The 27,405-nt window shown below is 40.0% G+C and overlaps 1 protein-coding gene across 3 annotated transcripts; it reads left to right on the top strand.

The window, feature by feature from the left end:
* The first annotated feature begins 1,167 nt into the window (after positions 1 to 1,167).
* Cxxc4 (CXXC finger protein 4) lies at positions 1,168 to 24,503 on the top strand. 3 transcript variants are annotated; one of them, XM_051185460.1, is made up of 4 exons: positions 1,168 to 1,457; positions 1,583 to 1,658; positions 4,157 to 5,442; positions 23,785 to 24,503. In XM_051185460.1, the coding sequence occupies exons 3-4, from the start codon at positions 4,414 to 4,416 to the stop codon at positions 23,827 to 23,829; spliced, it is 1,074 nt and encodes a 357-aa protein (XP_051041417.1). In that variant the 5' UTR covers positions 1,168 to 1,457; positions 1,583 to 1,658; positions 4,157 to 4,413; the 3' UTR covers positions 23,830 to 24,503. The 3 variants fall into 3 exon arrangements, with proteins under 3 accessions (XP_051041417.1, XP_051041418.1, XP_051041419.1); XM_051185461.1 differs by lacking the exon at positions 1,583 to 1,658; XM_051185462.1 differs by lacking the exons at positions 1,168 to 1,457; positions 1,583 to 1,658 and adding an exon at positions 3,608 to 3,790.
* The last annotated feature ends 2,902 nt before the right edge of the window (positions 24,504 to 27,405 follow it).

The raw sequence follows: 27,405 nt of genomic DNA, 5'->3' as shown, positions 1-27,405 counted from the left end.
CCTTCCCAATGCCCCATCCAAGTGGGTAGGGGATAGGAAAAAGAAACATTTAAAAGAACTCAAAATTTTACATGTATGTTTTGACCTCTGTGTGTGTGTGTGTGTGTGTGTGTGTGTGTGTGTGTGTATAGTTCAACAGGATGTCTCCAGGTTATCTCATTTTCTTTGAGGCAGTAGTGAAGAGGTTAATTCATAGTTGCATTTCTATGTGACTTTTATTTATATGTGATGTGTGCTAAATATTTATCTTTCAGTTTGAAGTATGTTCGCAGGTGATGGGAAGTAAAATGTCCATCACATTAATATGAGTGAAAATAGATCATTTAGATATGAAACAAAGTTTGGAATCAAAATTGACTCCTTGGAACTACGGGATAAAATAGTAAGGGGTTGGGGGAAGCCTTAAGGGCAGGGAGACCAGGACACAGTGGGAATGGAAGGCAGAGGGGGAGAGGAGAGAAAGACAGCCAGACTGAGATCGGTCAAGCATCACATCATTTTTTTTTTTTTTTTTTTAACGTTCTGGCATAATAACATTTTAAGATTCGAACCACCGGAACACTCGTTCTTTCCTCCTTTAAAAAAAAAATCCCAAACGATAATGATTATGTTTAAAGAGTCTCTCCCGGCCACTCCAGGACGATCACTTAAAAAGCACGCGACCAGGCTGTGAAACCGAGCCTCCCTGCACCACACAGGACCTCCCCTCTGTGTCTGGCATGGCTCTTCCCGGCTCAGCCAGGGAACCCAGACAAGTTTATTTACACACCCCCCCGCCCGGCGTGCACAAACACACCCGCAGAGAGCGAGGGCGCGAGGGGCGGGAACGCCCTCTTTTCCATCCCTTCCAAACAATTATCTGCCAGGGGGAAGAAAAAAAAGCAAATCCTCCGCCGCGCCGGCTGCTGGCGGGCGGGCCGGGAAACGTGGCCTCGCCGGCGAGCTGGGGATTTGTGAAAAGGAGCGCTGGCCCGCGTGCGCCTCTTGTTCCCCGTGTAATTTGCAGCCAATCATCGGGAGGTGTCCGCGGCCTGCGTCCTGCTCACCTCGGCGCCGTCGCCGCGGCCCGCCCCCGCCCCCGGCTCCGCACCGCCTCCCTCGCCTTTCTCTGCGCTCCCCTCCCCCAGCCACCGCACACACGCACACACACACACGCGCACACACACACACACGCGCACACACACACACACACAAACAGAGCGAGGGGGGAGGGTGAGAAAGAGAGAGAGAGGGAGAGACTCCCCGGCTCCCTCCCTCCCTCGCACACAGCGACTGGAGACGGACCGGGAGCAACGCGCTGGGAAGAGCAGAGACCACCGACAACAGCCCCGCGCTCTCCCACACACGCTCACACTCGGCGCTTTCCTCTCCACCCCCACCTCCTCCTCCTTCCACCCCCTCCACTAACACCATCTCCTCCTCCTCTCTGCAACAAGAAAAAAAAAAGCCATTTACAGGTATTTTTTTTTCATCCGCATATTTATTTACCCCACCCCCCCATCCCCAACAGTTTGTTTACAAGTATTAAAGTTGTAATTGGGAGCTGCCAAGACACATCTGGATTTGTGTTTCTTTGTGTTAGGGGGTGATGTGCAACTAATTAAAGGCAGACTGGCAGCGTCTGCAAATTCTAAGGCTCCCCAAATAAAAAGAGACTGGTAAGTGATTGTTCTTTCTCTTCCTCTGGCTTTTAACCCCTCTCTCTTTCTCTCTTAAATGTTTGCTGTCCGGTGGGATTGTAAAAGTATATTAATGCTGGACTCCAGCAATAAAAGCCCGTGGCTGTATTAATTAATTAATTAATTTGCACCCGCCCCTCCTCCTGAATGTTAAATATGACCTTTGATCTCCGTGTCTCTGGTAGACCAGACATACAGTATTAGGCATGTACAGTCACATTGTTCAGAGGCAAAGCAAGAAGTATGGATGTTTAATTTAGCTTTAGTATTAGAACTATAGTTATTGGTGTGTGTGTTTTATTTTGTTGCTAAATAAAAGCCAAACAATAGCTGTGGCTTAGATACCCTTTTCATGCTCCAGGGATGGATTGATTAAGCAATAATGACCTGGATACTGGGCACAATCATTTTCTACAGTTTCTGGTGGCATTGAACCTAGAGGTGGGAAGGGGGAGATGGTGGGAATAAGAGAGGCAAGGACAGCTTGTTTGGAAACACCACACTAAGACTCTGAAAGGGGATGTTAAATTCTTTCTTTCTTTGGAACAAGGTCAAGAGACTAAAATGTTAAAATTTTCCCTCTACTCAGGGTATGATGCCTATTGCATGGTTGGCATAACTAGTTTTTAGTGAGTAGCAGTTATTATGGTGTTGCATCTTCAATGCAATTCACAGAAACTGAAGCTGTGGGCATATTCTTTGCTGTGTTTTCCCCCAGACCCTTGCAAGTACCAAGAAGATGTAGCCAGGAGGATTTGGGGGCCCCTTTGTATTGTCATCAGACCTCTGAAGAAAGCAGTTTGCCTTAATGTGAGACCACAGAGGTGGTTCCTGAGTGATTAAGGACTTGCTGTGATTGAAGGAAGCCTGCTAGCTTCTAATCCAGCCTTGGGGGAGGTTCCTTATCTTGATTTACTTTGCCTAATAGGGATTTGTTTACAGGAACCCATTTTTTTTAGGGTGCCTCCTCAGTAGGTCTTGAAGTTTTCACACTTGGAGTTTTGACATAAATGGTTCATTAATCTAATTATAAGCATAATTACTATAATTGATATGCATTTGAAACTCTGAAAATTTGAGACAGACACTACTAGGCCTCAGTTAAATTCCCTGCACTCCACCTTCTAGCCCAATCTATAGGCTTCAGAAGATGCCAGAGAAAGGTACTCTAGGAGAGAGAAAAAAAAAAAAAAAAACAGGAAAACAAAGAAACTGGTGGTTTGTTTTCTTTTTCTTCTTTCTAGGTGAATATACATTTTATATCTTTGCTTCTTTAATTCTTAAACTGCTGCAGGGTACCTCTTTACCCTTTAATAAGCAACCAAAATACTTCTTCCTGAAGCTTAATGATGGCCTGTAAGCAGAGAAATGCAAATGCCCAGTTAACATTAAACTTTCTTCTTAAAAAAAAAAAAAAGAAAAAGAAGCAAAGAAAAAAAGATCTTAATGGTTCTTTGGGTAAACAACACCTGAAGGAAATCTTCCCTCTTTTTCACTCTATGCAAAAATCAGTGTTGGTGAAAGATTTTTTTTTTTTTTTTATTTTATGGTTCCTTGCTTTCCTCTTTTCTAGGGAGGAAACAGCAATTAGAAATGATTGGGGCTATTCTTACAGGGGCAGCAGACAGTTCTGAGTCTGTGACATTGAAAAAAAATTTATATATATATATATATTCTCCCATCTTTCTCTTTCTCCTTTCTTTTAAACCAGTAGTACACCACCCTCTTGCCCCTGCCAAGCTCCACCACCAAATGGCTTGTACAATTGAGACCTGTCCTTGGTCCATTGAATTAAGACCCTAACAGAGCCAGCTGTGCTGGGATTCAAACTAATGACCGCAGACACAGAAGGACACTGTGGCAGCTGGTAGTTCTTTTTTCCCTGCCTCTTTAGTTCAGATTGTATGTGGGCAGTCTCGTAGCTCTCAGTTGTATTGTGTTTGCTTACAGTTTATGCTCGGATGTATTGTAGACTTTCTCACTACTTCATTTGCTAATTTCCTGTTCGTTTTCCTCATAGGGCCATTGCTGTTTTCTACTTTACAGCATTTGCATGCCCAGGCAACACTTGTTCACACATTTCATAATGTTTAAATGCCCTCTGCTTATAGGTAGTATCGCCCTCCCACCCCTGATTTGCATGTCTTTAGCACTCCAATTGCCCTTCTCCCTCGGCATTTGTCACCCCCGTCTTTCCTCTTTCCCTGGGTACTCCAGCTATTAATACATTTTTTCTCAGGAGGGTTACAAGAATAGGGGGGGAGGAGCTGTGTGCTGTGCTGCGGGGAGGGAGGGAGCAGGGGATGGGAATGTTAGGGGGTGGGGGGTCACGTCTTGGTGATTGTTATGCAAACGACCCGACTGGAGAACGTGGGAGCTTTCTGTGGTGTCTGCGGTGGGGCTAGCGAGGGTGGCTGTTTATTTATTTTTAATTTTTCTCCTCGTGCAGCTCGTTGGAATGACTTTCTTTATTTTAGTTGTAACAGTTGGAGGATAATGCAAAGGAAGACGCTGCCTGGGAATTCACCGCCTGTGGACATGCGCCCCAGAGAGGACTAAAGCAGCCCTCACCTTGCTCTCCCCACCCGGATCCCCCTTTCCTGCCCGGCCCAGCCGGTACCCCGACCCCACCATCACCCGCTTCCCTCCCCCCCACCTTTCCCCCTTTCCCACCCAGGTGTCGGACCAGGCGGTCCCCACTTCCACCCTGCACCCCTTCTTCCCCCCCTGCACCATGAACACCAATGTCTGCGTGGAGCCCGGGCCGAGCCCGGAGGCCCCGGGCTTGCCCAAGGAAAGCCACCTGCCCGAGGGGGCCCTGAACAGCCTTGTGGATTACAACTCGGAGATGGAGCGCTACCGCTCTTTTGCCACCTCCTTCTACAAGACCAACGGGGGCGCCTTCCCGCAGGCAGCCAAGATCGCGCGCATCACCACCCCCATCTTCCCCAGCAGCGCCGCCGCCGCCGCGGCCGCCGCGCGCATCGGCATGTCCCCGTGGAACTGCGACAACGCGGCCACCGCCGCCGCCACCGCGATGCTCTGGGGCAGCGGGGGCGGCGGCGGGGGCGGCGGGGGCGGCGGGGGTGGGGGCGGCGGGGCCGGCAGGAAATCCTCCTCGGCCGCCGCCTCCTCCTCCGCCTCCTCCTCGGCGATCCTCCCCGCCGCCGGCGGTGGCGGCGGCGGCGGTGGCGGCGGCGGCAGGACCAGCATGCACCACCGGAACGACTCCCAGCGGCTGGGGAAGGCTGGCTGTCCGCCAGAGCCGTCGTTGCAAATGGCAAATACTAATTTCCTCTCCACCTTATCCCCCGAACACTGCAGACCTTTGGCGGGGGAATGCATGAACAAGCTCAAATGCGGCGCTGCTGAAGCAGAGATAATGAATCTCCCCGAGCGGGTGGGGACTTTTTCCGCTATCCCGGCTTTAGGGGGCATCTCATTACCTCCAGGGGTCATCGTCATGACAGCCCTTCACTCCCCCGCAGCAGCCTCAGCAGCCGTCACAGACAGTGCGTTTCAAATTGCCAATCTGGCAGACTGCCCGCAGAATCATTCCTCCTCCTCCTCGTCCTCCTCGGGGGGAGCTGGCGGAGCCAACCCGGCCAAGAAGAAGAGGAAAAGGTGTGGGGTCTGCGTGCCCTGCAAGAGGCTCATCAACTGTGGCGTCTGCAGCAGTTGCAGGAACCGCAAAACGGGACACCAGATCTGCAAATTTAGAAAATGTGAAGAGCTAAAGAAAAAACCTGGCACTTCGCTAGAGGTCAGAGGAGATGATTTCTTGTTTCCCAGTCTTGCCCCCTCCCTCCTCACCCCCTTCTCCTCTCCCACACAGGGTTTCTTGTCTGGCTTCAAGACACAGCACCCTCTTTTCTGAAGCTTGCAGGTTGTAACATACTGTCATAGGTGGTTTGCAAGAGGGCATGGCCTCTATATACACGCCACCATCCCATGCGCACTTCATCTGGAACAGCCCTTCTGCTGGAAGGGTGCGCCTCCCCTCTATCTCTGGAAAAAGAGCAGTTGGCCTAAGAATCTGAAGTTTTACATTTGAGTATGGTTAATATTTTTCCCTTGATGGTTTAAACTGGGCTCTCAGGGAAATATGAAACAAACAGATCTGCCCAAAATATCGAACACATCTCTCTCTATACATGACTTAGTAGAGACCCTGCACTAACACTACACATGTGCTACACAACTTACAGTATACATATACATATGTATATATACCATCCATCATATATATCATATATTGTGTGTGTGCTGAAATACCTGGACTCAAGGGGGGATTTTTATCCTCCTAGCCTGATAGAATGCTTTTTGCTTGTTTTATTTTTTGCCATATATATATATATATATATATATATATATATATATATATACCCTATAAAGTGTTGATAGTCAACAGCCATCTTTGAAATGGGACTTTGAGTAAAGTGGTAGTTATTTCGTATTGTGGATAATGGGGGCTTGATTTTTAAAATATTTTATGTAGTTTCAGAAAATCTTGGTGTGGTTTTTTTTTTTTTGTTATTGCTGTTGTTTTATTTCTATCTGACAAAGAATGTGTGGCTGCAAAATTACTCAAGACATAGAGAGGTTTTGGTTGATACGATATATAGTAAATGATAGTTTACTTTTCCTATAGCTCCTTAAAATAGATGTTAGTCGCTAAAGTCATGCTAAAATTAGGCTTTTAATTACATTCCAAATTAAGATTGATGTACGTAATGAACATTTTATTTGATATCTTGATCAAAACCTAAAAGGAAAAAATACAGAGTCACAGATAGATTGTTCTGGTGACATAGTAAGAAGGAAATTTGGACAGGCAATCATAGTCTGTGAGGAGATAGAGTGAGTAAGGTTAGCTGCTTGTGCAATGTGAGACTGGGTAATCTGTTTAGTGTTGGGAAGGTCTGTGGACCAAAGTGTAGGCTGAAAGTGACCCTTACAGTCTGTCCTGAGGAATACTTATACATTCTTTTAAAAATTAGGAACGTGGTCTAGGGATGTTTCCTTTCAGTCATTGAGAATTGGAGTTTCAACAAATAAAGGAAAAAGTTAAAAGATCTTGCTTCTGGTTTGACTATGAAGAAGATGGATCATTTCACTTTGTTGGATACAAGTCAAGGCCAAGGGACTTGGATTCCCAAAGTCAGAAGCATCACAACAGTACATGTATTCCTCTTTATAAAGAAACCATGTCTTCGTGGGAACTTTAATTTTTCCACATCACTTCATTCTTCCTTTGGGCAATCCTGGTCAAGCAAAGACAGCAGCAGCTACAGAACAGGTCCATGCATTTTCTCAGAAGCCAAAAACTAACTTTTGAACTCTCTTTTGGGAGTTAGTTTACAATGACTTCTCTAGGGCTAGAAGATCACAGGAAATCAAAATTCACCTTACATTGTGGTTTCCTGCAAATGCCAGTGAATAGGACTATATGGTTTCTGTTTTCTCTTTAAAAAGTAAGATGTAGCGTTGTAGTTTTGACATTGTTGGGACTCAGCTTTAGCTACAGTCACTGTCCCACGGTGTATACCATTGTAGGGAATGTAGCAGACAGGACCACTGAACAATTCTTGCTTATTTAGTTAGTAAGCACTCCAGAGGCGTTTGCTATGATTTCTAATTGACTTTCAAAAATGTTTCTGGTGTGTTCATCTAAACAGGCTTCATATATTTCTTCTCTCCCTGGATCGTTTCCTACAAACTTTAATTTTTTTCCCTATGAGTCTAAACATAGAATCATTTTGTTTTTGAAAATGAGCATGCACCAAAATTGTGTGGCCCCACAGAAAGTGAGGAGTGGCTAGAGAGAATGTCCATTGCCCTCTGCAGATATTTTCCTGACTGAAGGTTCCTTCCTACCAGAGCATGGCATAAGCTATGGTTCCAGGCAATGATCATTAGTGGGATACTCGGCAGAATGAAAGGAAAAAGTTTTCAAAGTTGTCTGAGTATCTAGGCAGTGAATAATGTAATTACAGTGCAGTTACCTCAAACCCACCTGCAACCTCAAGGTACAGTTGTAGGAAACTTACAAGCCTTCTGTACAGAGATGCCTTAGCACAGTGTGAATGACAGAGCCAATGTTGGAAATCCCCTGCTGAGCTCGTTTCCTGTCTCTAATTTGATACATTATCATCTCAGGAGATGTTTCTGAGGGTGGATGAGCCTGCTTGTTTGAAGTTCTGGACTTGGTTTTCAGTCATAAATTTAGTAGCTAATACTTGTGGCTGTAGTTTAGGGATACTTGAGAAGTTAACATCTGCCTACAAACCACAGCTCAGATTCCTGCTCAGCCCTCCAAACCCTTGTGCCCTCTTTCTTGCCTTTGACCTGTTCTTATCACAGGCACTGAAGGCCTAGTGAGGTTGATTTCAGGCTGTGTAAAACAAGATTAAAAAGAGTCTCATGAGTGTGCTGGGATTTGAGCCTACATTTTCTTAAGACTCCTTTTCTAGCCTTCCTTTAAACAGGACCTATTTCTGCTCAGTTCCATTTTAAGAGGAACTTGTGCTTATAAAACCATTCCTTGGCATTCAGTATGGTAATACCCATGAAATAATGAGTGCTTCATGTTTTGTGTACTTCGCATTTGCATATGTCACTGCTCATTCATAATCACTATATTAACAAATAGCCACTAATTGTTAAAAGCAGTTGATACAAATACTCTTGTGGGATAAAATTTATTTTTAAAATGTATGTTCTTAATTAATATTAAGATCCTAGATGTATTTAAAATATGACCATGTGGGAGACTATTATGATATTAAGTTAATACTTTATCTTGCAAAGGTAATCCCTCAGACTGTATATGCACAACAGTTATTTTTCTGGTACAAAGGTTTAACATTTTAAAATATCCCAGTGTAATATAACTCAAGGGATGAAGTTGTCCCATGGGCAGGCTGGCCTCTTAGTCCCTGAACGTTGTTCAGGTGACATGATTGATCTCTGTGGGACAGCATTAGAGACCACACAGATCTGGTTTCTCTCCCATTAGTTGATTTAGGGAATTACATTGGTGGGGCTGTGCCTCTGGGGAGTTGCCCAGCCCCCAGTCCTGCTCTTCCTGCTGCACAGAAGAGGTACAAACACTGGAAAATCAGGAAAAGATGGTTGGGCCCTTTTTCTTTCTCTCATTAAGAAAATAGAAATGTGTGTTGGTGTACAAGCCCACCATAATGTTTCTAGAAGTTAGCTTGAGATTCTAAGGGATTTGATTATAAACACTGTGATATTATCAAGTAAAACTAGGTAACTTTATTTAGAAGTGTGTTTCAGAAGGGGAAGAGATACACTAGCTGCAGTGTTTAAGTTCTAAGGGCCTTGACCAATGACAGTTGTGAAATGCTGGACAAAACACTGCTGTAATTCGTGCAGAATGATGGCACCCGTCTGCTAAGGAAATTCATTGGTAGCCCACATCTAAAGTAGAATGTCACTCCAGAGATGAAGAGCAGGGAAAATCAGCCAATAACTGAACACTTCACAAAGTTTTGAAGTTTAGTGATTTAAAAAGTACATAGATATGCATAGATAAATTATTAATCTCTTTTATTTTAAATTCAAACATTTTCCAATTTTTCACTTCATGGAATAGTTTCAAAATGAGTTTTCAATTTTAGAACTAAAACATGCTAGTAGGAACTAATTTTTAAAACAAAGATGTAATGTATACTGACTGTTGGAAGGAAAAGGAAAAATGTTCAATAAAACCCAATAAAGTGACAAATTTTTGTTATATTAGAATGTAACAATGGAATAATCTGTGGAGAAAATCCAGAATCTACAAATGGTAAGGAAAAAGGGCACCTTGATCATGAAGACATTGAATTTCTCAGCCTATCACTGGATTTGGTTCATAGGAGTTAAGGTTGTTTTATATTCTGTGTACAACAGAGCTCATGTTGTACATAGTAAATCCATACAACTTTATCTGTCAGCTAACATAAAGTTGCTTCTGAAAATAGGATAATGTTTCATAAATGATACCAATGCCATGATCCATCTAAACATCATGGGAAAAAAATCTAAGCAGTATTTTATATGATAATTAGAAGCAGTGAAATAAATTTGGGGGAAAAAGCATTTAGAGACTACTATATATAGAATATTTTTTGAAACTTAGATATTGTCAAGCAAAACATAGCAAACATTCGGAAAAGCAATGAGAAAACTCTTGAATAACGTTGAACTTTGTTTAGGCTTCTCCTTGGTCACATATAGCTGTTTGGTGAAGAAAGGGGTGCTTATTTAGTGAAGTTGTAAAGGTGACTTGACTTGAAAAGTTTTAATGACTTCATTATCAAATTACCTTTCTCTGGACCAATCTGTTTTTCTTTTAGATCACACAGATTTACAGATCAGTGTGGAATGGTTCACCAAAGTGATCTATAAGAATATTTAAAAAGCTTGCAGAGAGGATAGAGATGTCCACCATAATTCCTCCAAGTGGAGCATTATTAACCATTGGAAACTGGAGATAGGAGTTGTTGCTATGCATCCTGAAATTGTATTGGGATGTTCATTTTGGGTTTTAAGTTACACATTTAACTATTTTACAATTTCCCAGGAATGGGCCCAAATGTGTTTTTTTAAAAGTGGCAGGTGCCCTTAAAATCTATTACTCAATCAGAATTGATCAGATGATCTGAATGTATAACTCCCCTTTACCAGAAAGCAATTCACTTTAATTTTGCACTGGAAAAGTTTAATAAGATGGTGTCCCATTCAGTACATTTCACAAAGCTGGGTATGTTTCAATTTCTTACATTATATGAAATAAGAAATCCATGATATAGTCATAGAGAGATATCTAGATAAAGTAATAGGCTGGAGTTAAGATGTGTTTAAATGAAATTTTCTCTGATTAATAGGTTAATTTGTGAGCAGAAATGAGCTCAAAATGCTTTGTGCAGGGTAGTGATTGGCTGTGTTTTCATTAGTTGATGAGGATATTACGTAGTGTATGATTCGGATGGAGGAGCAGAGCAGTCTGGGAAGTAGTTTTTATAAAAAAGCCTCTTTTCAAGGATATGTGTTGTATAACCTGTTAGTGCAGTGGGTGTGTGTGTGTGCACAGTTTTGTTGCTCCAGTCCTGCTCCAGTGTTTGTGCCTCTATTTATTTATTTGGCGTTGCTCTGGTATTCTTGTGCGTTTCGAGGCACCTGCAGAGGGCTGCAGGGCTGATCTCATCCCAGTCACATCTTGTTCCCTCACATGCAGAGACACCTGTCTAGAAACTGAATCATTCTGCAGGGTAACTGTTAACCCCTCCCACTATTCAGCGTCCTGATTTCCGTTTTCTGTTGAGTTACCTCGCATCATGCTTCAGATGCGACAGCCATTTAATGACGCTGAGGACTCAGTTCTGCAAGGCTTTAGCGGGTCTGCAGGCTTGTTAACTTCTACTCTGAAGCAATATAAGGGTTTTTGTGTTTTTTGTTTGTCTGTTTTCCTCTGTGAAACTTACACACTGTGTCTTGGCTTTTTTTAGGAACTTGAAAATACATAAATAGGTAGAAAATCAAGCTCCATGGTTTCCCTCTCCTTTCTTTTTTGAGTAGTTATCTCAACTGTTCCAATGCGGGTTTTTTTTTTTTTTTTTTTTTTTTTTTAACTAATGGTAAAAACAGTTACTTTTAAAAATAAGTCATAATCATTGTATATTTTTATGTAAAATCATATAAATTATATTCAGGGAAATACAATGCTACAATTTACTGGCTTTTCATTTTTTTTTTTAAATTAAACATATAGAAGCTGTAAAAAGTACTTCCAGTCTCAAACAACTTATTAAACGAACAATGATTAAGAAGATTACACAGCTTCACTAGGAAGCTATTCATGATGTCAATTAGTTCAGGAGAGTCAATGCCAGGAAAGGGTTAAATGCCCCCTATGAATACCAGCTAGAGAATGCATTTAGTGTTGAAGAACTAAATGTATATATTAGTAAACATTAGTATAGGTAGAAGATACAGGCATGCATTCAGTATACATGTGAGACAGGTAAAATGGTTTTGAGATTGAAAAGTCAAGTGACCACAGCTATTGAGGTTTTTGTTGTTGTTTGGTTATTTTGGAAGTTGTTTCTCCAGCCCCCGCCCCCCCACAGTGGAGTTTTGTGAAATGGTGAGATGGTGACTGTTTTTAGGTTGTGATGTGGGAAAGTTAGTGTTTCTAAGAGGGAAAAGTGAGAGGCCCTAAAAGAAATGAACCTCCAAGGATGTTTTCAAAACTAAATAAATAAAAATAGGATGCTAAACACTATGCAAGATTGAGTGTTTATTCCTTCATTCTTCCAGCAGTTTGAAATTCTGCAGACTGGAAAATAGGACCAAAGTAAGTAACAAGGGCTCAAAGTCTGAGTGAGAGCTGAGACCACAGCTTAGGCTTCAGGTTTAGTGGGGGATGAATTTGAGATGGGGAGGTCTGTGCCACAGCTGATGTTATTTTGACTCACGCCTGTGAATAAGTAGCATAATCCCAGAGTACAGCTAAAATACTCCCAAGATTAGTAGGCTCACATCTGAACTTCGTCTGAGTTTAACTTACATTTTAGAGGGCAGGCTAACGTGTTGAGAAAAGCATTGAAGGGGGAAACTCTGCTGAAAGCGTTCTTCCTTGCTCAGCATACCAGACCCTAACTGGATGATTGATAGGAGCATCCAAGGGGTTCAGATCAAATGGGAGAGAACACGATGCTGTCTGTAGAGCAAGAAGAGTGATGGGCATTTCTGCGGATTTCAGCAAATCTAGCAAATTCTGCAAAAGACCTCTTTTCTCCAAAACTTCATAAAGTAGAAAGGGATGAAATACTTTTCATAAAGAAAGGAAACCACTGAAGTGTAATTGTTGGAAATGGTGGTAATCAGTGATGGTGGATCAGTGATCAAGAAATTGTGCTGGGAAATGAGTTTTCTGTGGACATGTTTCTGTAGGCTTTAATGAGGAGCATTAATGATTTTGATGGAGTTGAGAATAAGGAAAACTATGAGATACAGATGGATGAAAAATCAGTTGCAAAATCTTTTACTAAATTTTAAATATATTGCATCCCACTTTTAATCCATATAAAACAAAACATGTTTTCTATCCACGGCAAGGCTGCTTTGTGTAGAATTGGGGAGCATTTTTGAAGTGTGGTACTTCTCTGGGTTTTCCCCTTGGGGGTCTCCCCACATGAATATGGGTTTGTGTGATGTGGAGATTGAGTTGAGGTTGACACTGACTTTATCACACTGCAGGAGACAGGATATTAGACTACTATAGGTATAATGTATCAGAGTCCATGGGACCAACGTGGTCGCTTCTCAGTAGCACATGAGAAGTGTAATAAAGCAGAATGGGGCAGAAAACATGGGTGTACCACAGGCAGTAAGTGTCGCTAAGTTGTACTTTCAACTGTATTAGACTGCTGTGTATAATGTGAACTTGTTGGCTACTTTCTAATTAAAAAAAATGGAAAAAATGTTAGCAATATCAGTAATACAATGGAGCAAGTTTATTGTGAGGAAGGAAATTATATCTGAGCATTTGTTAGTAAGGTAAGGAGTAAAACATAGACGTTTCTATAAACAGCATGCTTTGATTCTTGAGGTAGTCCTCTGCCTGCTTTATGCATGCATGGTATGTATGGTACTGCTTTCTAATGCCTGAATGTAAGTTACACACACACACACACACACACACACACACACACACACAGAGAGAGAGAGAGAGAGAGAGAGAGAGAGAGAGACAGAAAGACAGAGAGACAGAGAGACATTGGACAGTGAGAGAGAGAGACAGTAAGAGAGATAGAGAGCTACAGTGCATGTCCAGGCTGAAAGAACCATTTTTCTTTATTCCCAGTTGCCCTCTGTCTGTACCTTTATGACTCCCTAACTTTAGGTTGTAGTTTGTTTGTTGGTTGGTTGGTTGTTATTACATGGAGACTTATTCTTACTTATGAATGCCTGGCCTTAGTTTGGCTTGTTTCTAGCCAGCTTTTCTTAACTTAAATTATCCCGTCTATCTTTTGCCTCTGGGTACCTTTTTCTATTCTATATACTTTTCTTTCTTTCTTATGCCATGGCTGGTTATGTGGCTGTGTGGCTGGCCCTCGGTGCCCTCCTCTCCTCTTCCCATTTTCTCAGCCCTTACTCTTCCCATTCTTCTCCTATTTATTCTCTCTGCCTATTTCTCCGTCCTGCCTACAGACATTCATCTCTTTATTAAACCAACCAAGTCTCTTTTAGGTAGGCAATGTAACATAGCTTCACAGATTTAAACAAATGCCATATAAAAATGCAATACATCTTTGCATCATTAAATATTACGCATTCTTATATTCAATTCTCATCTAAGAAATTAACGAATTAAAAATGGAACAGTGAAATACTAGATAACTCTAGAAGCAACAGCACCCTGGTGGGCATGGCTCACTTTGGTTTTGTTGTTCATATCTGGATAAGGGACACAAAGAGATATATGGTGACTGCAGTGCCACTGCAGGTGGTACATGATACCACAGTGAGATTTCCTGCTGTGTTTCAAGGTGTACGGTTAGGTTCTGAATGAGAGGCAAGGGAATGCTGGAAGAGACAACAGATGGAGAACGGAGGAGTGAACAGCACAGGAGGAGGGAGGAGCACAGGATGAGCCAGGAGCACACACAAGCTACAGGGTTTCCGCAGTCCGGGAACACAACGAGCTGCTCTAGGTCAACCCCGAGTCTCCTTGAGTCAGAAATGAACAGAGATTGTCAGTGTTTTACAATCTGAGAAGATGGCTCTGGGATTAGACCCACTAGAACCATTAATTGATCTTTCTCGTCATTCATTACAATGGATAAGTTAGTTCCATGGAAACCAGCAGCTTAGTTTAGCTTTTCTTGCCTTTGCTGAATTCTCTCCAGCTCTCCCTTCCCCCATCTTCTTCCCTTTCTATTCCACTTTCAATTTTCTATTTAAAGATAAAACTTAGCTGTTCAGTTAGAAACATAAGAGAGCCAAGGCAAGAAGACAAATCCTCAAAATAATAAACTAAAGACATTTATTTATAAACAACAGAGTATTCAAAAATGTTAACATAATTTTAAAGTGGTCATAAGAAAAGTTTCTGGAAAAATACTGGATTGAACATTTAGAAAAGGTTCCAGAATGATGGTAAAGATTATTGCTTATTACATATTATAAACAAATCCCATGACTAAAAATATAGGCTTATTAATTTTCTTTGAGTTACTATGTTTCCACAAAGATGTGGAAAACCCCATAAATATTTTGTGAGGGTGAATTTGAACCCATGGACTAGATTATGTGGCGATACTCTGATGTCAAAGTCATAGGTAGAATCCTTCATGTGTGTATCCTCTTTGTGTAAATGAACGTAAATATACTCCCAGTGATTGAAGACATGTAAAAAAATTGAACAAGTTTAGTTAATTAATTCTTGGCTTTACATTATTTACTTAAAAAATGTTAAGAAGAAAGATGAAGTCAGAGTAATTGTGAGCATTCTTTGTGCTGGTGATTCGAAGGTGAGACCAGGGAGGAGAGAGAAAAGGCAAAGACAGGACAAGAGGAGATATTGGGAGAGCCAGCCTGCAAAAGCCTCCTGGTGTTCTTGGGAGCATGCTTCTAACCCAGTGAATTGTGGTGATGACATCTAACTGGTGGATCTACTTAGAATTAATGACCTCTGGGTTCCTCTGGGCAATTTAGGTGCATAATACTGCCAGGGGCTATGTTGGTGGCTGGGTGTTACTGGAGATGTTGAACAACATGCTAGTAACTTCAATCAAAATATTATGCAACTTACACCATTACGCAATACCAAAAAAATTCTACAGGTCTATAGCAATGAAAATACCGTAAGTTAGGTGGGCTATAGATGGTAATTGTTACTATTGTGCTTTATCTTAGTAAAATTTAGAGGCTATTCAAATCTAGCTTTAATAGCTTAAATATCTTTAGTACTGCAAGTGACCTACAGCTTTCTCATGGTTATATGAATAGCTCTTCTTGTTTTCAGTAGAAGAGTGTTGACCCTGATAAAAATCCATGACAGTAACAAAAATTTACCCCAAATTTCAAAATTCTTAACCAACTTCATTAGTTTTTTTTTTTTTTTAATAGCGAATTTTACTTGCAGGCAGTATTTCAGACAGGAATTAGCAGAGTAGCATCAGAGAGAGAATGGATTATTAAACTTTTAGTGAATGAGCCTGTATGTACGTGTGTACGTGCACCGAGAAATATACTCAAATCCTATACCCAGATATATATACCTATACTCTAATACAAGCTTATGGATATATAAATAATATTCTGTAGATTTAAATTATAAACAGTGTAGCTAAGATTTCATTAACCTACATTTTATGCATTTATTTTTGTGAGGCAGTCTCATCAGCCCAGGTTGTCCTCTAACTGATATCACGTGCATTCCTGTTGGTCCTGCCTACATTCCCAAAGTGCTGAGATCATAGGTCCACACCACCACCATCACCATAGCCAGCTAAATGCTGTAGCTCTCATTTCAACTTTACTTTTACACCCGTGCTTATACATAAGATTAACGTTATTACATGCAATCACTTTTGAAAAATACTTTTTTTTTTTTGAAAAATACTTTTTAACATCTGTGGGTCATTAAAAAATTCTCTGTAGCATGTTGCTGCTATATCATGGTTAATTTTTTCTGTCCAAGAACATTTTAATCACTAAAATATTCATCCATGCCACAATAAGTTTACCCATTTGTTGGGCTGTTGTGGTTTTAAGTTTTGTTTTGTTTTGTTTTTGATTTCCTCCCAAAATTTAATTATATGGCGCATTTATGAAGAGTCATGTGTAAAGAAGCTGGTTGCATTAGATAGTAGGGGCAGAAAGTACATTGTCCTTTGGGCCCATTATGTCCATGTGTCATTTTTCTTCCCTCATACTCCATCTCTCCTTGAGTACATGTCTCTGAATCTTGTTTCAGTGACCGACTCTACCACCATGAGAACTTAATTCCTTGCAGTGTGCTTTAGAGACGTGTCCTTTTATTCACACTAGCTAGGATTGCCTTCTAAAATCACATCACCTTGGCGGTGGTAGCAAGGGTGGGGCTAGAAAAATAGGTAGGAAGGTGGAGGAAGAGACTCACTCCCAAGGTAGAAAGAGTAACAGGAGCAAGGGCCAACTGAGAATGGAGGCTGAGAACGCCATTGCTAGCTTTTCCCCAATCGCCAAAGGAATCCGAGTGTCAGTTTATAATGTCAGATGTCAAGTCAGAAGCCTGGAAGGGTGAGTGCACCTTATGCTCACCATTCTTCACTTAGTGTCTGCCCTCCCTTAGCTAGTACCAGCTAGTGCTAATATTGTACTTGTTTTTATTTACATCTAAATGTTGATCAAAAGAAGGCCTCCTTATGTCAGATAGGTGTGGGTTAAATGACTCAACCGTGAGAGAAATGAATCTGATATACTAACCACTATATACATATTACAGCATACTGCCGAGCCTGAGGAAGAAAGGTGAGGTGTAACTGAAAACCAGAGAGCTGGGAGAGGTGACTGAAGTCTATAGTCGCAGTACTACACAGGTTGAGGAAGGAGGGTCTTAAGTTTTAGGACAAACAGGAACATAGTGAGATCCTACTTACAAATACCAAGTAAAAAGAAAAGAAAGGAAAATGATAGAAAGTAAAATCATGCTCTTATTCATATATTTCGTAAGTGATTTTTACCATGAAATTATTTTTATTTATTAACAGGACATTCAAAGCTCACACTGATCATTGATCATAAATTCATAGTTTTCTCCTATAATGATTATGCTCTATTTATACTATCTAGTGCTTAGAGTAGTAGACTATGCTTTTTACAGTGTAACAGTTAAAAAGAAACATAAAAAGACATTTTTTGTTAAAATCTGAGGAGATATCTTTGCTAGGTATCACTTTACACCATAACTATTCAAAGATTTTTATGTACGCATAAACATATATATTGGAGTATATCCGTGGTATTGTACATGCAATACAATGTCCTGTATCTCCAAGCAGATTTTGAAATTTGCTAGGAAGAAATTCACTGGACGATATGGTATTTTAATACTATTTTATAGATCAAATCAGAAAAAGGGAACTTTACATTATTATTGTTTATCCAAAAAAGAAAATCCTAAGTTAAGAAACTTTATTAAAAGCTATGAACAACACGCATGCATACACATACACACACACACACACACACACACACACACACCGTCAAATGCTAAAGGACAACAGTGGAGATCTGTTGCCTTTTGACTGCCTTTTGACTTACTCATTTGTGTAATTTTTAATGCAGGTTTTCAAGGATTTGATAAAAATCTTTAAGTTGCAGTACTAATATGTAGGTCCAAATATAGCAAAGTTTTCAAAATTCAAGGCCTCAAGTGCCCCCGAGTCTAAGAAACTGATAGTGGCATTTATGGGAAAGCAACTTCTCAACAGGTCTCCAAAGAGGTTCCCTTGACTCTGTGCAGCCTGAGATTGCATTGACTTAGGCTGGAAAACATTTTTCTATCACTATATGGGAATGAGAAAATGATTTGATGATGTGTTTTCCCTTAAGAATCATCAATAAGAACATGGGTAGGTATTTTTTAATCAAGCAGGAATGATGCTATTCTCAAATTGTAGTTCTTTATAAAGTCATCATGTTAGACTCACCCTGTTTCATGGTCAAATTTTGAAGGCCAAGTGAATCATGGGAATCTTTGTTGTATAAACCAATGCAAATAAATATTGGCAAATTATTATTTAACAGTCTCGGTTGAAAATTCTAATGCCATCTCTTAAAAAGTGTTTAAGTATAATGTGATAAATACTGATACATTCACATGTATCTGTGGCACCTAGATCTAAATGACTGACTTCCACATCCTGCATTTGGACAGTTTCAGGTGCTCCACTTGCAGATTTAGGGAGGAGAATTTTCCTTAGCCTGCGTATACTTCTAACAGGAATGTGCAGAAGTATTTGACCAGCAGTCATTTGACAGGTGCTGAAAAAGAGAAACCTTTTTGGATTCTCAAAGCAGAGCATGGGGCGCATGCATTCATTTGAGGCTGTTTTGTTCGTTCTTTGTTACTCAGCAAAGTGTATGCTGAAATGCATTTCACCAGAGACGATATTTATCATAGCTTTGTAGGTAAATGTAAAATGTATTTGGGCTTGCATTTATCCTGCCATGCCTTCATCGGAGGACATGGCTTTGAAGCATTACTTAGGGGACAAACACACACCCTTCTTTCAAGCTTGAAGGTCATTTTCTATATGGCCTCTGTCAGAGGATTCTTTGCAGCATGTTTTATAGCAATGCCAGGAAGAGGGACGGTGGGGTGGGGTGGGGAACCTGCAGGTTTCTCCACATGCCTCCTGGGAGCCAGGCTGCTCACACCTGCATGAGCGGCGAAGGCTGCCTTGAACAATGTGATCAACTCAATTCTGTTCTTTACTCCCCACCCCATTTCCTTCCAAGGGAATCTGGTCTTCCTGTCATTCAGGATAACTGTCCCCTGCCAGCATCACCGAGATCCACAAAGTCATTGTCATCTTATTAAGGGTGCTATTCCCCAGCTGGGACTTTGAATTTATCTAACATCGAGGTAGCTGGTGAGAGCATCTAATCCCCTGTGTTGTGTGAAGCTTCCAAACAATTTTCCATGGTCTTCTTACAAAGTCAGGAAGATGTGTGTCCAAATTTGCACAGACTAATCAGAAACCTGTGATTTAACCCAGATGTGGTTTGGAAACAGAGTGGCTTCTAGCTGCTTGGTTGCAAATGACTCAGCCTCACCCTCAAATAAATGTCTGGTGAGCCAAATGACAATTGGACAGAATGTTAGAGAAGGCATTCGCTGTAACCCTTAAGACACTAAAGAGTTTTGGTCTCTTTTTAATCCTAAAATAAAACTGGCAGGGAAATTGTAAGTTTCCGGTATATATCTGATCATTTGTTTGAATTATTACACTGGTGATTTTCCTTATTTTTCTTAGATTTTTAGGTGATTTTTTTCATTTCCTTTTCTTAAATTTAGAAACAGTCATTGTACATATCAATCCCCCCATCCTGCCATGCCTCATACTAACCCCCCAACCCCTCCCCCAGCCATTCCCCATGGATGGTGGATGGTGAGGCCTTCCATGGGGTAATTATCAATGTCTGTGGCATCATTTGAGAGCCTAGGCCCTCCTCCGTGTATCTGGCTGAGAGAGTATCCCTGCATAGGGAATGGGCTGTCAATGTCCATTTATGCACTCAGGATAAATACTGGTTCCACTAATAGAGGTCCCATAGACTGCAAACTCCTCTTAACTGGCACCCACATTCAGAGGGTTTGGAGTAGTCAATGCTGGTTCCCCAGCTTTATAACTGTGGTCAGGTGCTCTCACTTGGTCAAGTCAGCCTGTTCTATAGGTTTCTCCAGCACGGTCTTGACTCCTTTACTCCTCTCCCCTCCCTCTCTACAACTGGATTCCAGGAGTTTGGCTCAGTGTTTAGCTGTGGGAGTCTGCTTCTGCTTCCACCAACTACTGGATGAAGGTTCTAGGATGGCAATTAAGGTAGTCATCAATCTCATTATAGGGAAAGGGCATCAAAGGCTTCCCTCACTGATACTGCCTAGATTCTTAGTTGGGGTCATCTTTGTAGATCTCTGAACATTTTCCTAGTGCCAGGTTCCTCTTTAAACCTATACTGGCTCCCTCTATTAAGGCATCTCTTCTTGCTGTCCTCTATTCCTCCCCTGTCTCAGTCTTCCTGATCCCTCTCATTCTCCTCCCTCTTCCTCCTCTTCTCCCCTTCTCTTTTTCCTACTTCCCTCCCCTCTCTCCCTGTGCTCCCAGTTTTCTCAAGGGCTCTTGTCCCTTTCCCCTTCTTCAGGGGACCATGTATTTTTGTCTTAGGGTCCTCCTTGTTTCCTAGTTTCTCTGGTGGTATAGAATGTAGGTCGGTAGTCCTTTGCTCTATGTCTAATATACATATATGAATGAGTACACACCATGCTTCTCTTTTTGTGACTGGGTTTCCTCACTCAGGATGGTTTCTTCCAGTTTCATCCATTGTCCTTCGAATTTCATAATTTCATTGTTTTTTTTTTCCTCTGAATAGTAATCCGTTGTGTAGACGTACCACATTTTCTCCATCCACTCTTCAGTTGAGGGGCATCTAGGTTATTTCCAGGTTCTGGCTATTACAAGCAACACTGCTATGAACATAATTGAATATATGTTCTTGTATGAATTTGCATCCTTTGGGTATATTGCTGGATCATGAGGTAGACTGATTCCCATGTTCCTGAGAAACTGCTGTACTGATTTCTTATCTTTTTTTTTTAAGTGTCATGAATTCAAACATCTTAATGCAAAGAAAATTCACTCTGAACACACCTTCTCTTTGTACTTTCTCCATCCCCCTACCCTGGGATGCCTTCTCACCTCACTACAGTGCACAGTGGTATCACAGGAGACCATCACTGTGGTGCTACTTTAGGACAGAGCACATCAGCATAGGAACCTCTGCTTCACTTCTCTCGTATCCTCCTGTCTGATGAATTCTTAGAGCTAGCAAGCCCTGAGAAAAGACCATCTTTTCCTTATAAAAGTGACCTTTGACTCTAGGTAACATTTTAAAAGCTTGTTTTCACTAAACAGTGCAAATAAAATTGAATAGCAGAAATGGCCAGATGAAGTGAGAAAATAGATTCAAAAGTATATCTAAGGCATAAGGACTCATCTCGTTTAAAAAATGTACTATGTACTTTTTCTGTTTATCTTCATAAACATATCTGTTTATCAAGATACATGACTGCATAAGTATATATTTATAAACTTGTTTCCAATTGGCATCTGAGAGTAAGTTGGCATCTCTGTCATACATATACACATAAATGTGCATATGTATGAATATATATATGCACATGTTTATTTTTCATATGAGAATCTGAGTGTAGATATATAATTGCATGGATACACTTGGATCTAATGTATCTTGTTAAAAATGACTACATTTTTATAAATGAAGTTACTTATATGGAATTTCTTCTTAGTTGGCATCAAAAAGCAAGGTGGCATCTGCTAGAACTTTTCAGTTTTCATTTTCTGCTTGTGTGTGTGTTCATGTGTGTGCATTTGTGTGAGTGCCTATGTAAAGTAGGAATGTTAGAACAAGTATGCTGTTTTCCTTATTGCTTTGCATAGTTCCTTCAGTAATGACTAGGTAAATGTAACTAGAATTATGATTATTCCATTTAGTATTCAAAAGTTAAATTTAGAAAGTATTTAAGGAGGTTTTTCAGAAACAACCAAATGAGGGAGTGATGGGAGATGCCATTCTGTAAACATGTTTCTCTTATTGGTTAATGAATAAAGCACTGTTGGCAAATAGAAAGGTAAGGTAGGCGGGACTAGGAGACAAGGAGGATTCTGGGAGATGTAGTGGAGGATATTCAAGATGTAGAGACTTAAGGAGAAAAGAAGTGTAGACCCTCTCTTCAGTAAGATAAGTTAGATTGATAGAAATGGGTTAATATTTCAGACATTGCTAGCCAATAAGAAACACTAGTAACTGGCCAATAGCTTTATATCTAATACAGTGTCTCTGTGTGTTAGTTTGGGGCTGGCACAGCTATGGAACCAGGCTGGTCAGAAAACTGCTCTTAACAAGGGAGGTCCAGTATATGCAGTGAGCTGGAGAGGACAAAGCTAGTGAATTCATCAGTAGAGGAGTCAAGGCCCACTACAGTAGGTGCTGTTTCATTGAACAGAGTAGACCTCTTTGTGCTTTGAGAAGGTACCATTTAGGTTTTTTTGAATATGCATGTAAATTTGAATTATGTAATTTATAGTAATTTAATTTGTCTTAATAGTTGAACTTTTGGTTGTTCTTGAGGGCAGGTTTTAAAAACAATTGTTGGTGCCAACAGTACAAATGAAATCTGCCTTCCAAAACAGTTAACTTATTCACTTAAACTCTCTTAACAATAGAGCTATTTTAACATAGGCTTAAGGTCTAAGACAAAGAAAGACACTTGAAATAAAGTAAGACACATCCAAGAACGTGGGCATGGAGTTCTCAAAGGAGAGTAGTCTAAAGTCGGACAGATAATGTACTAGGCATTAGATTAATACAGGTTTTAATTAATTATCAATTAACATTAATATGAAAAGAGAACAACAGCCAAATTACTCATGTATGAGAAAATAAGTCAAAGCCAATACCTTTTTTGTAGTAAAACTTTCATTGTATTCTATTAGGAAATTCTATTAGTAAATTCAAGTACTATTCAAGTAATATATATATATATATATATATATATATATATATAGAGAGAGAGAGAGAGAGAGAGAGAGAGGAGAGAGAGAGAAAGGGAAGAAAGAGAGACATACACAGATATACACACAAACTGGCTGGCTCTCTGGCAACATTCACTTAGAATTTCATTTTGCCACCATAAAGAGATGCTTCACTCAGCTCTGACATTAATCTTGCATAGATTGCATATTTACGTATGTATATATTATACTTTGTACATATACTTCAAGATACTGCCTGGTTGCATACTTGTTAGTGTAATGGGAAAATAATTCAGTTATAGTCACTTTACATATATAAAAGGCTTATATCTATCACATTGAAGATGGCATGCATAGCTGATTATGAACTTTTGCAATAGATAAGATATATACATGAAGATTATGAAGGCTGTATTTCCTATGCCATGATGGAATATTGTATTTATGTGTAGACACCAAGTTGATCAACTTAAAATGATGTGGGGTTGCCATCAGGCAGCTGCAGAATTTATGTAGAGCTACCAGTTGCTCTTCTATTGGTTAATATCTTGTATCTGTTTTAGTCATTGTAATCAGTATTAATTCGTTTTTAAATTGAATAGTATAATTTTCATATTTTAAGATTGAGCACTTCCTTTGTTATTATATGTTGCTCTATATGTGTTGTGTATGGTTGACTAAAACTATTGCTAAAGTGTAAAGGAGAAAAATCTAATTTTATATTGACATGGAAAGAAAGCTTAACTTGTTTTCTTGCTCTTTTTTTATAGAGAACACCTGTTCCCAGCGCTGAAGCTTTCCGGTGGTTCTTTTAAAGCAGTAGTATATCTTATTTTCAAGGCATTTGGAAATGAAGGGCAAACTAATGTCTTGTTTTAAGAAACCACTTAGTCCACCAATGAAGAAAATATCCAGAAATTATTTTCATTTTATGTATAGGGATTTCTTCAAAAAACAAGAGGAAAAGAAAAGAAAAAGACATAAAAATAACAGGGAAGCGTGGGGAATTGGCCAGTCTATTTACTTTCAATACACTAATCCTCCTTTGATGTAATTTAGCTATACTAGTGAAGTTGTTGTCTATTTTGAAAGTGGCTGTAAAAAAAAAAAAAATAAGTTTGGGTAACCCCCGACTGTAAAATCATGTATCTTTGCAAAGTACATATCTATACTTCATTTTCAAATATATGTGATTCAGTACTGTAAACTGTACAGATAGCAGCTTGTATTTTGTGTGTTTAGACACAAGGAGACAATCACGTCTGAGCATCTATGGAGATTAACAGTTTGTACACAACAATACGGTTCTGCAAGTTAAATCTGGAGCAATAAATTTTAGCTTTAAATATTTTTGCCAGTTGTTTGTAGAAGCAGCAACAACACTGGTGGTAATTCATGCATCTTTCTGTAGAGACTTGATGGCCGGTTTTACAAGACTAAAAGATATTGCTGCATCCAGCAATTACCTTCAACTGTGTCAGTAAAAGAGGGGAAGGTTTCAATTAATCTTTTGAGCACTATATTAGAGTAGTGGTTATGCACTTGCGTTGCTTACAAACGAGCTGTACAGAGGGTATACCCCCAAATACTTAGTGTAGTTGACTTGTTTGGGTTGCACTGTAAGGGGAGTACACAGAATAGTTGGAAAATGCAGAATCAGTTGTATATTTTTTTTTTATTAAAAAGGTTTTTTTCTAGGCTGAAGTTATTAAATCATAGAAAGATGTCTGACATTTTTTTTTCCTAGCCATACACAGGCTGTCCAAGCCTTTTGATTCTTTGTTTATTTTTTGCTTTGGGGAGAGGTAGGAAAAATAAAAATCAGGTTACTCAAATGTTTTAATTTCATGTGTGACATTGGATGGATAGGTTTAAAATAATACTTGAATTCAGTGAAGCTTGCTCTAAGGCATGGCTGGGCATTATTTCCAAGTTAAAAATATTTAAATTCATTCATTAAAATTGAGGCTTTTTTGTTTATCTTCCTTTCCACATCTCTCAGTTGGACTAGTTTCTTCCCTCAGTCTCTCCAAGGAGCGCCCACTGCTTTCATTCCTATTCTCATCACTGGACACTTTCTTCCCAGGAAGCAAAAGGCTACAGTATGAAGAAGTTCATAAAAACAAGACAGCCCATTCCCAGGATGCTTTGTAGAATCCCAGCACCTTGTCCTGTGGGACCGGGTTTCCCCAGGACTCCTATCCCATTAACACAGATGCTCTAATTCTATTAATTGCAATGTAAGGATCACTTTCAGGAATGAAACACAGTTTAGGAAAAACACATAGAAAGTTGCCAGCCACTTAGGTCTTTGTTCTTTATGCCTGTCAAATGGCCCAGCAAGATGAGTCAGAAGGAAAGCATCTGAAGTGAGTGGTAGGTCAGTAAGGACTTTAAAGGGTAAAGCCTTTCAAAGGCTGTCCGGTGGATGCTTTTTCAAAATCTCATTTTAGTTTGGAATGGAAAGTGGGGTGGGATGACAAGTTTTTTTCTAAAGGCAGGTCAAGTACACCATCACTGCAGCACCTTGATGAGAGCATTAGGAGGTTTGTATGGTGCCAGTGTGGGTTACCAGTGGGGCGGATGTGCCTAGCTAGCATACCAATGTTCAGTCTGCAGCATGGTCAAGCAGTCTTTGTGAGGAAAATGCATTATGTATTACACCTGCCTGTGTTTAGAGAAAGGAATGAAATCATCACAAGCTAAAATGTGCTGTATATTACTTTTGAGATAGCTTTTTACTCCATGTGTATCCTTAGAGGATTGGTAGTTATAATTTCTGCTTCTGCTGTAGGACCAATGAGTGCTGTATGAATTCTTCATTGTCCCATTGTTTTTCCTCCTTTTCATTCTCCTCCTCCTTCTTTTTCTCCTCCTCCTCATCCTTTTCTTTCTTTTTCCTTCTTTCTCTCTGTCCCCCAACCTTTGCAACTTTTATTTTACTTTATTCTTATTTTTGCCAATTTGTTAACTATGTGTACATGGAAACTTATTTTCACACTAGAATGGGAAGCTTCTCTTGTTTTTTTGTAAAAATGATTATAAATGAAACAAACTCCTTTTCAGATTGTATTAGGCACACTATAAGGACCGCATAGCAATGTATGGACAGTCAAAAATTCAAGGTGGTATTGCATGTCTTGATGTATTTTATTTCTTTTTGGCTTTTTTTTTTCAGCACAATGAATCTGTGTATTGTAAATGTGTTGTTTCACATGGCAATTCATTTATTTTTAATGAAAGGAATTTGTTACTATAACAAACAGTGTGGCCTTTTTCTTTAATTCTCTTACATTTTATTATCTACGCTAATTTCTTTTATGCCACACATTACTTGTGTTTTCGCTTAAACTCAGTTTACAAAATGTTGGGTACATATAGAGTTCTCACTGGTGATGGTGAAGAAATTATCCTTCTAGATTCCCTCTAGTTTTCTTTCTCAAGTGGCTTTGTATAGAGAACTTGTAGCCTTAGGGCAGTGGACTTGAATGTGTGCATTTTCTTTGTTCCAAAATATCAATGAAACATAACCTTTAACAGTTACTCACAGTGTGTTTCATTTTCCATATCAAGGAAATTCAGAAATTAGCCACCAGATTGTACTTTATATATGTACCACTTAAAAATTACATATCAGCTATTGTTAAGGCTATTAGAGAAATCCACACACATGATTCCAGTGTTCCGTGGATGCCGTGCCCTGGCAGCATTTGAGGGGAGCACAGGAGAATATGTGGGCATCAGCACACAGTGTACTAAGCAAACACTCCTCTTAGCTGTCCCCCAGCACTCCAGAAGAATATCATAGTCCAGACCTCTGTCATCTCTGACCTTCAGACTAAGGTGAGTTTCTTTCTAAGGGACTCCATCTGTCCTATACAAGCAGAGGCATGCTCACAAAGTAGTACTGAATCCATCCTTGGAACATAAATAGAATCACCATCCCCTAAGATATGCGTATGTAAAATGTCTCCTGGTTGCTTAACCCCCCAACCCTCAATTTCCTTCTGAGAAATCACAAGGAGTGGGAAATGATGGGCTTCCTATGAATTAATATTAAGTAATCACAAAAGGAAAGAAATATTCCATCCCTTGTCAGAGCCCCTGGCATGGATATTGTTCAATTAGTGCTAAAGCATATAAAGCCTTTAAGCTGATAGTATCAGTAATCAAAGAATGAAAAGAGAGACACAGTCAAATGAACACATGATTCAGGGTTAAATATGTTGTGCAGAAAGCTGTAGTGGGTCTTTGATCATGGTGAGATTCACAGCAATATCAAACAGTTGGTTCTCATGTAACAGCTAAACGTTTCAGATTTTGTTTTTATTAAATTTGGCATTTCACACTGAGCTCTGTATTCCTGGCGAATAAAACACAGCTACTGTGTT

Source organism: Phodopus roborovskii, unplaced genomic scaffold (genome assembly GCF_943737965.1).
Source record: "Phodopus roborovskii unplaced genomic scaffold, PHOROB, whole genome shotgun sequence".
Lineage (NCBI taxonomy): Eukaryota > Metazoa > Chordata > Mammalia > Rodentia > Cricetidae > Phodopus > Phodopus roborovskii.
The sequence above is the reverse complement of the archived record's forward strand: the minus strand, read 5'-3'. Positions and strand labels throughout refer to the sequence as shown.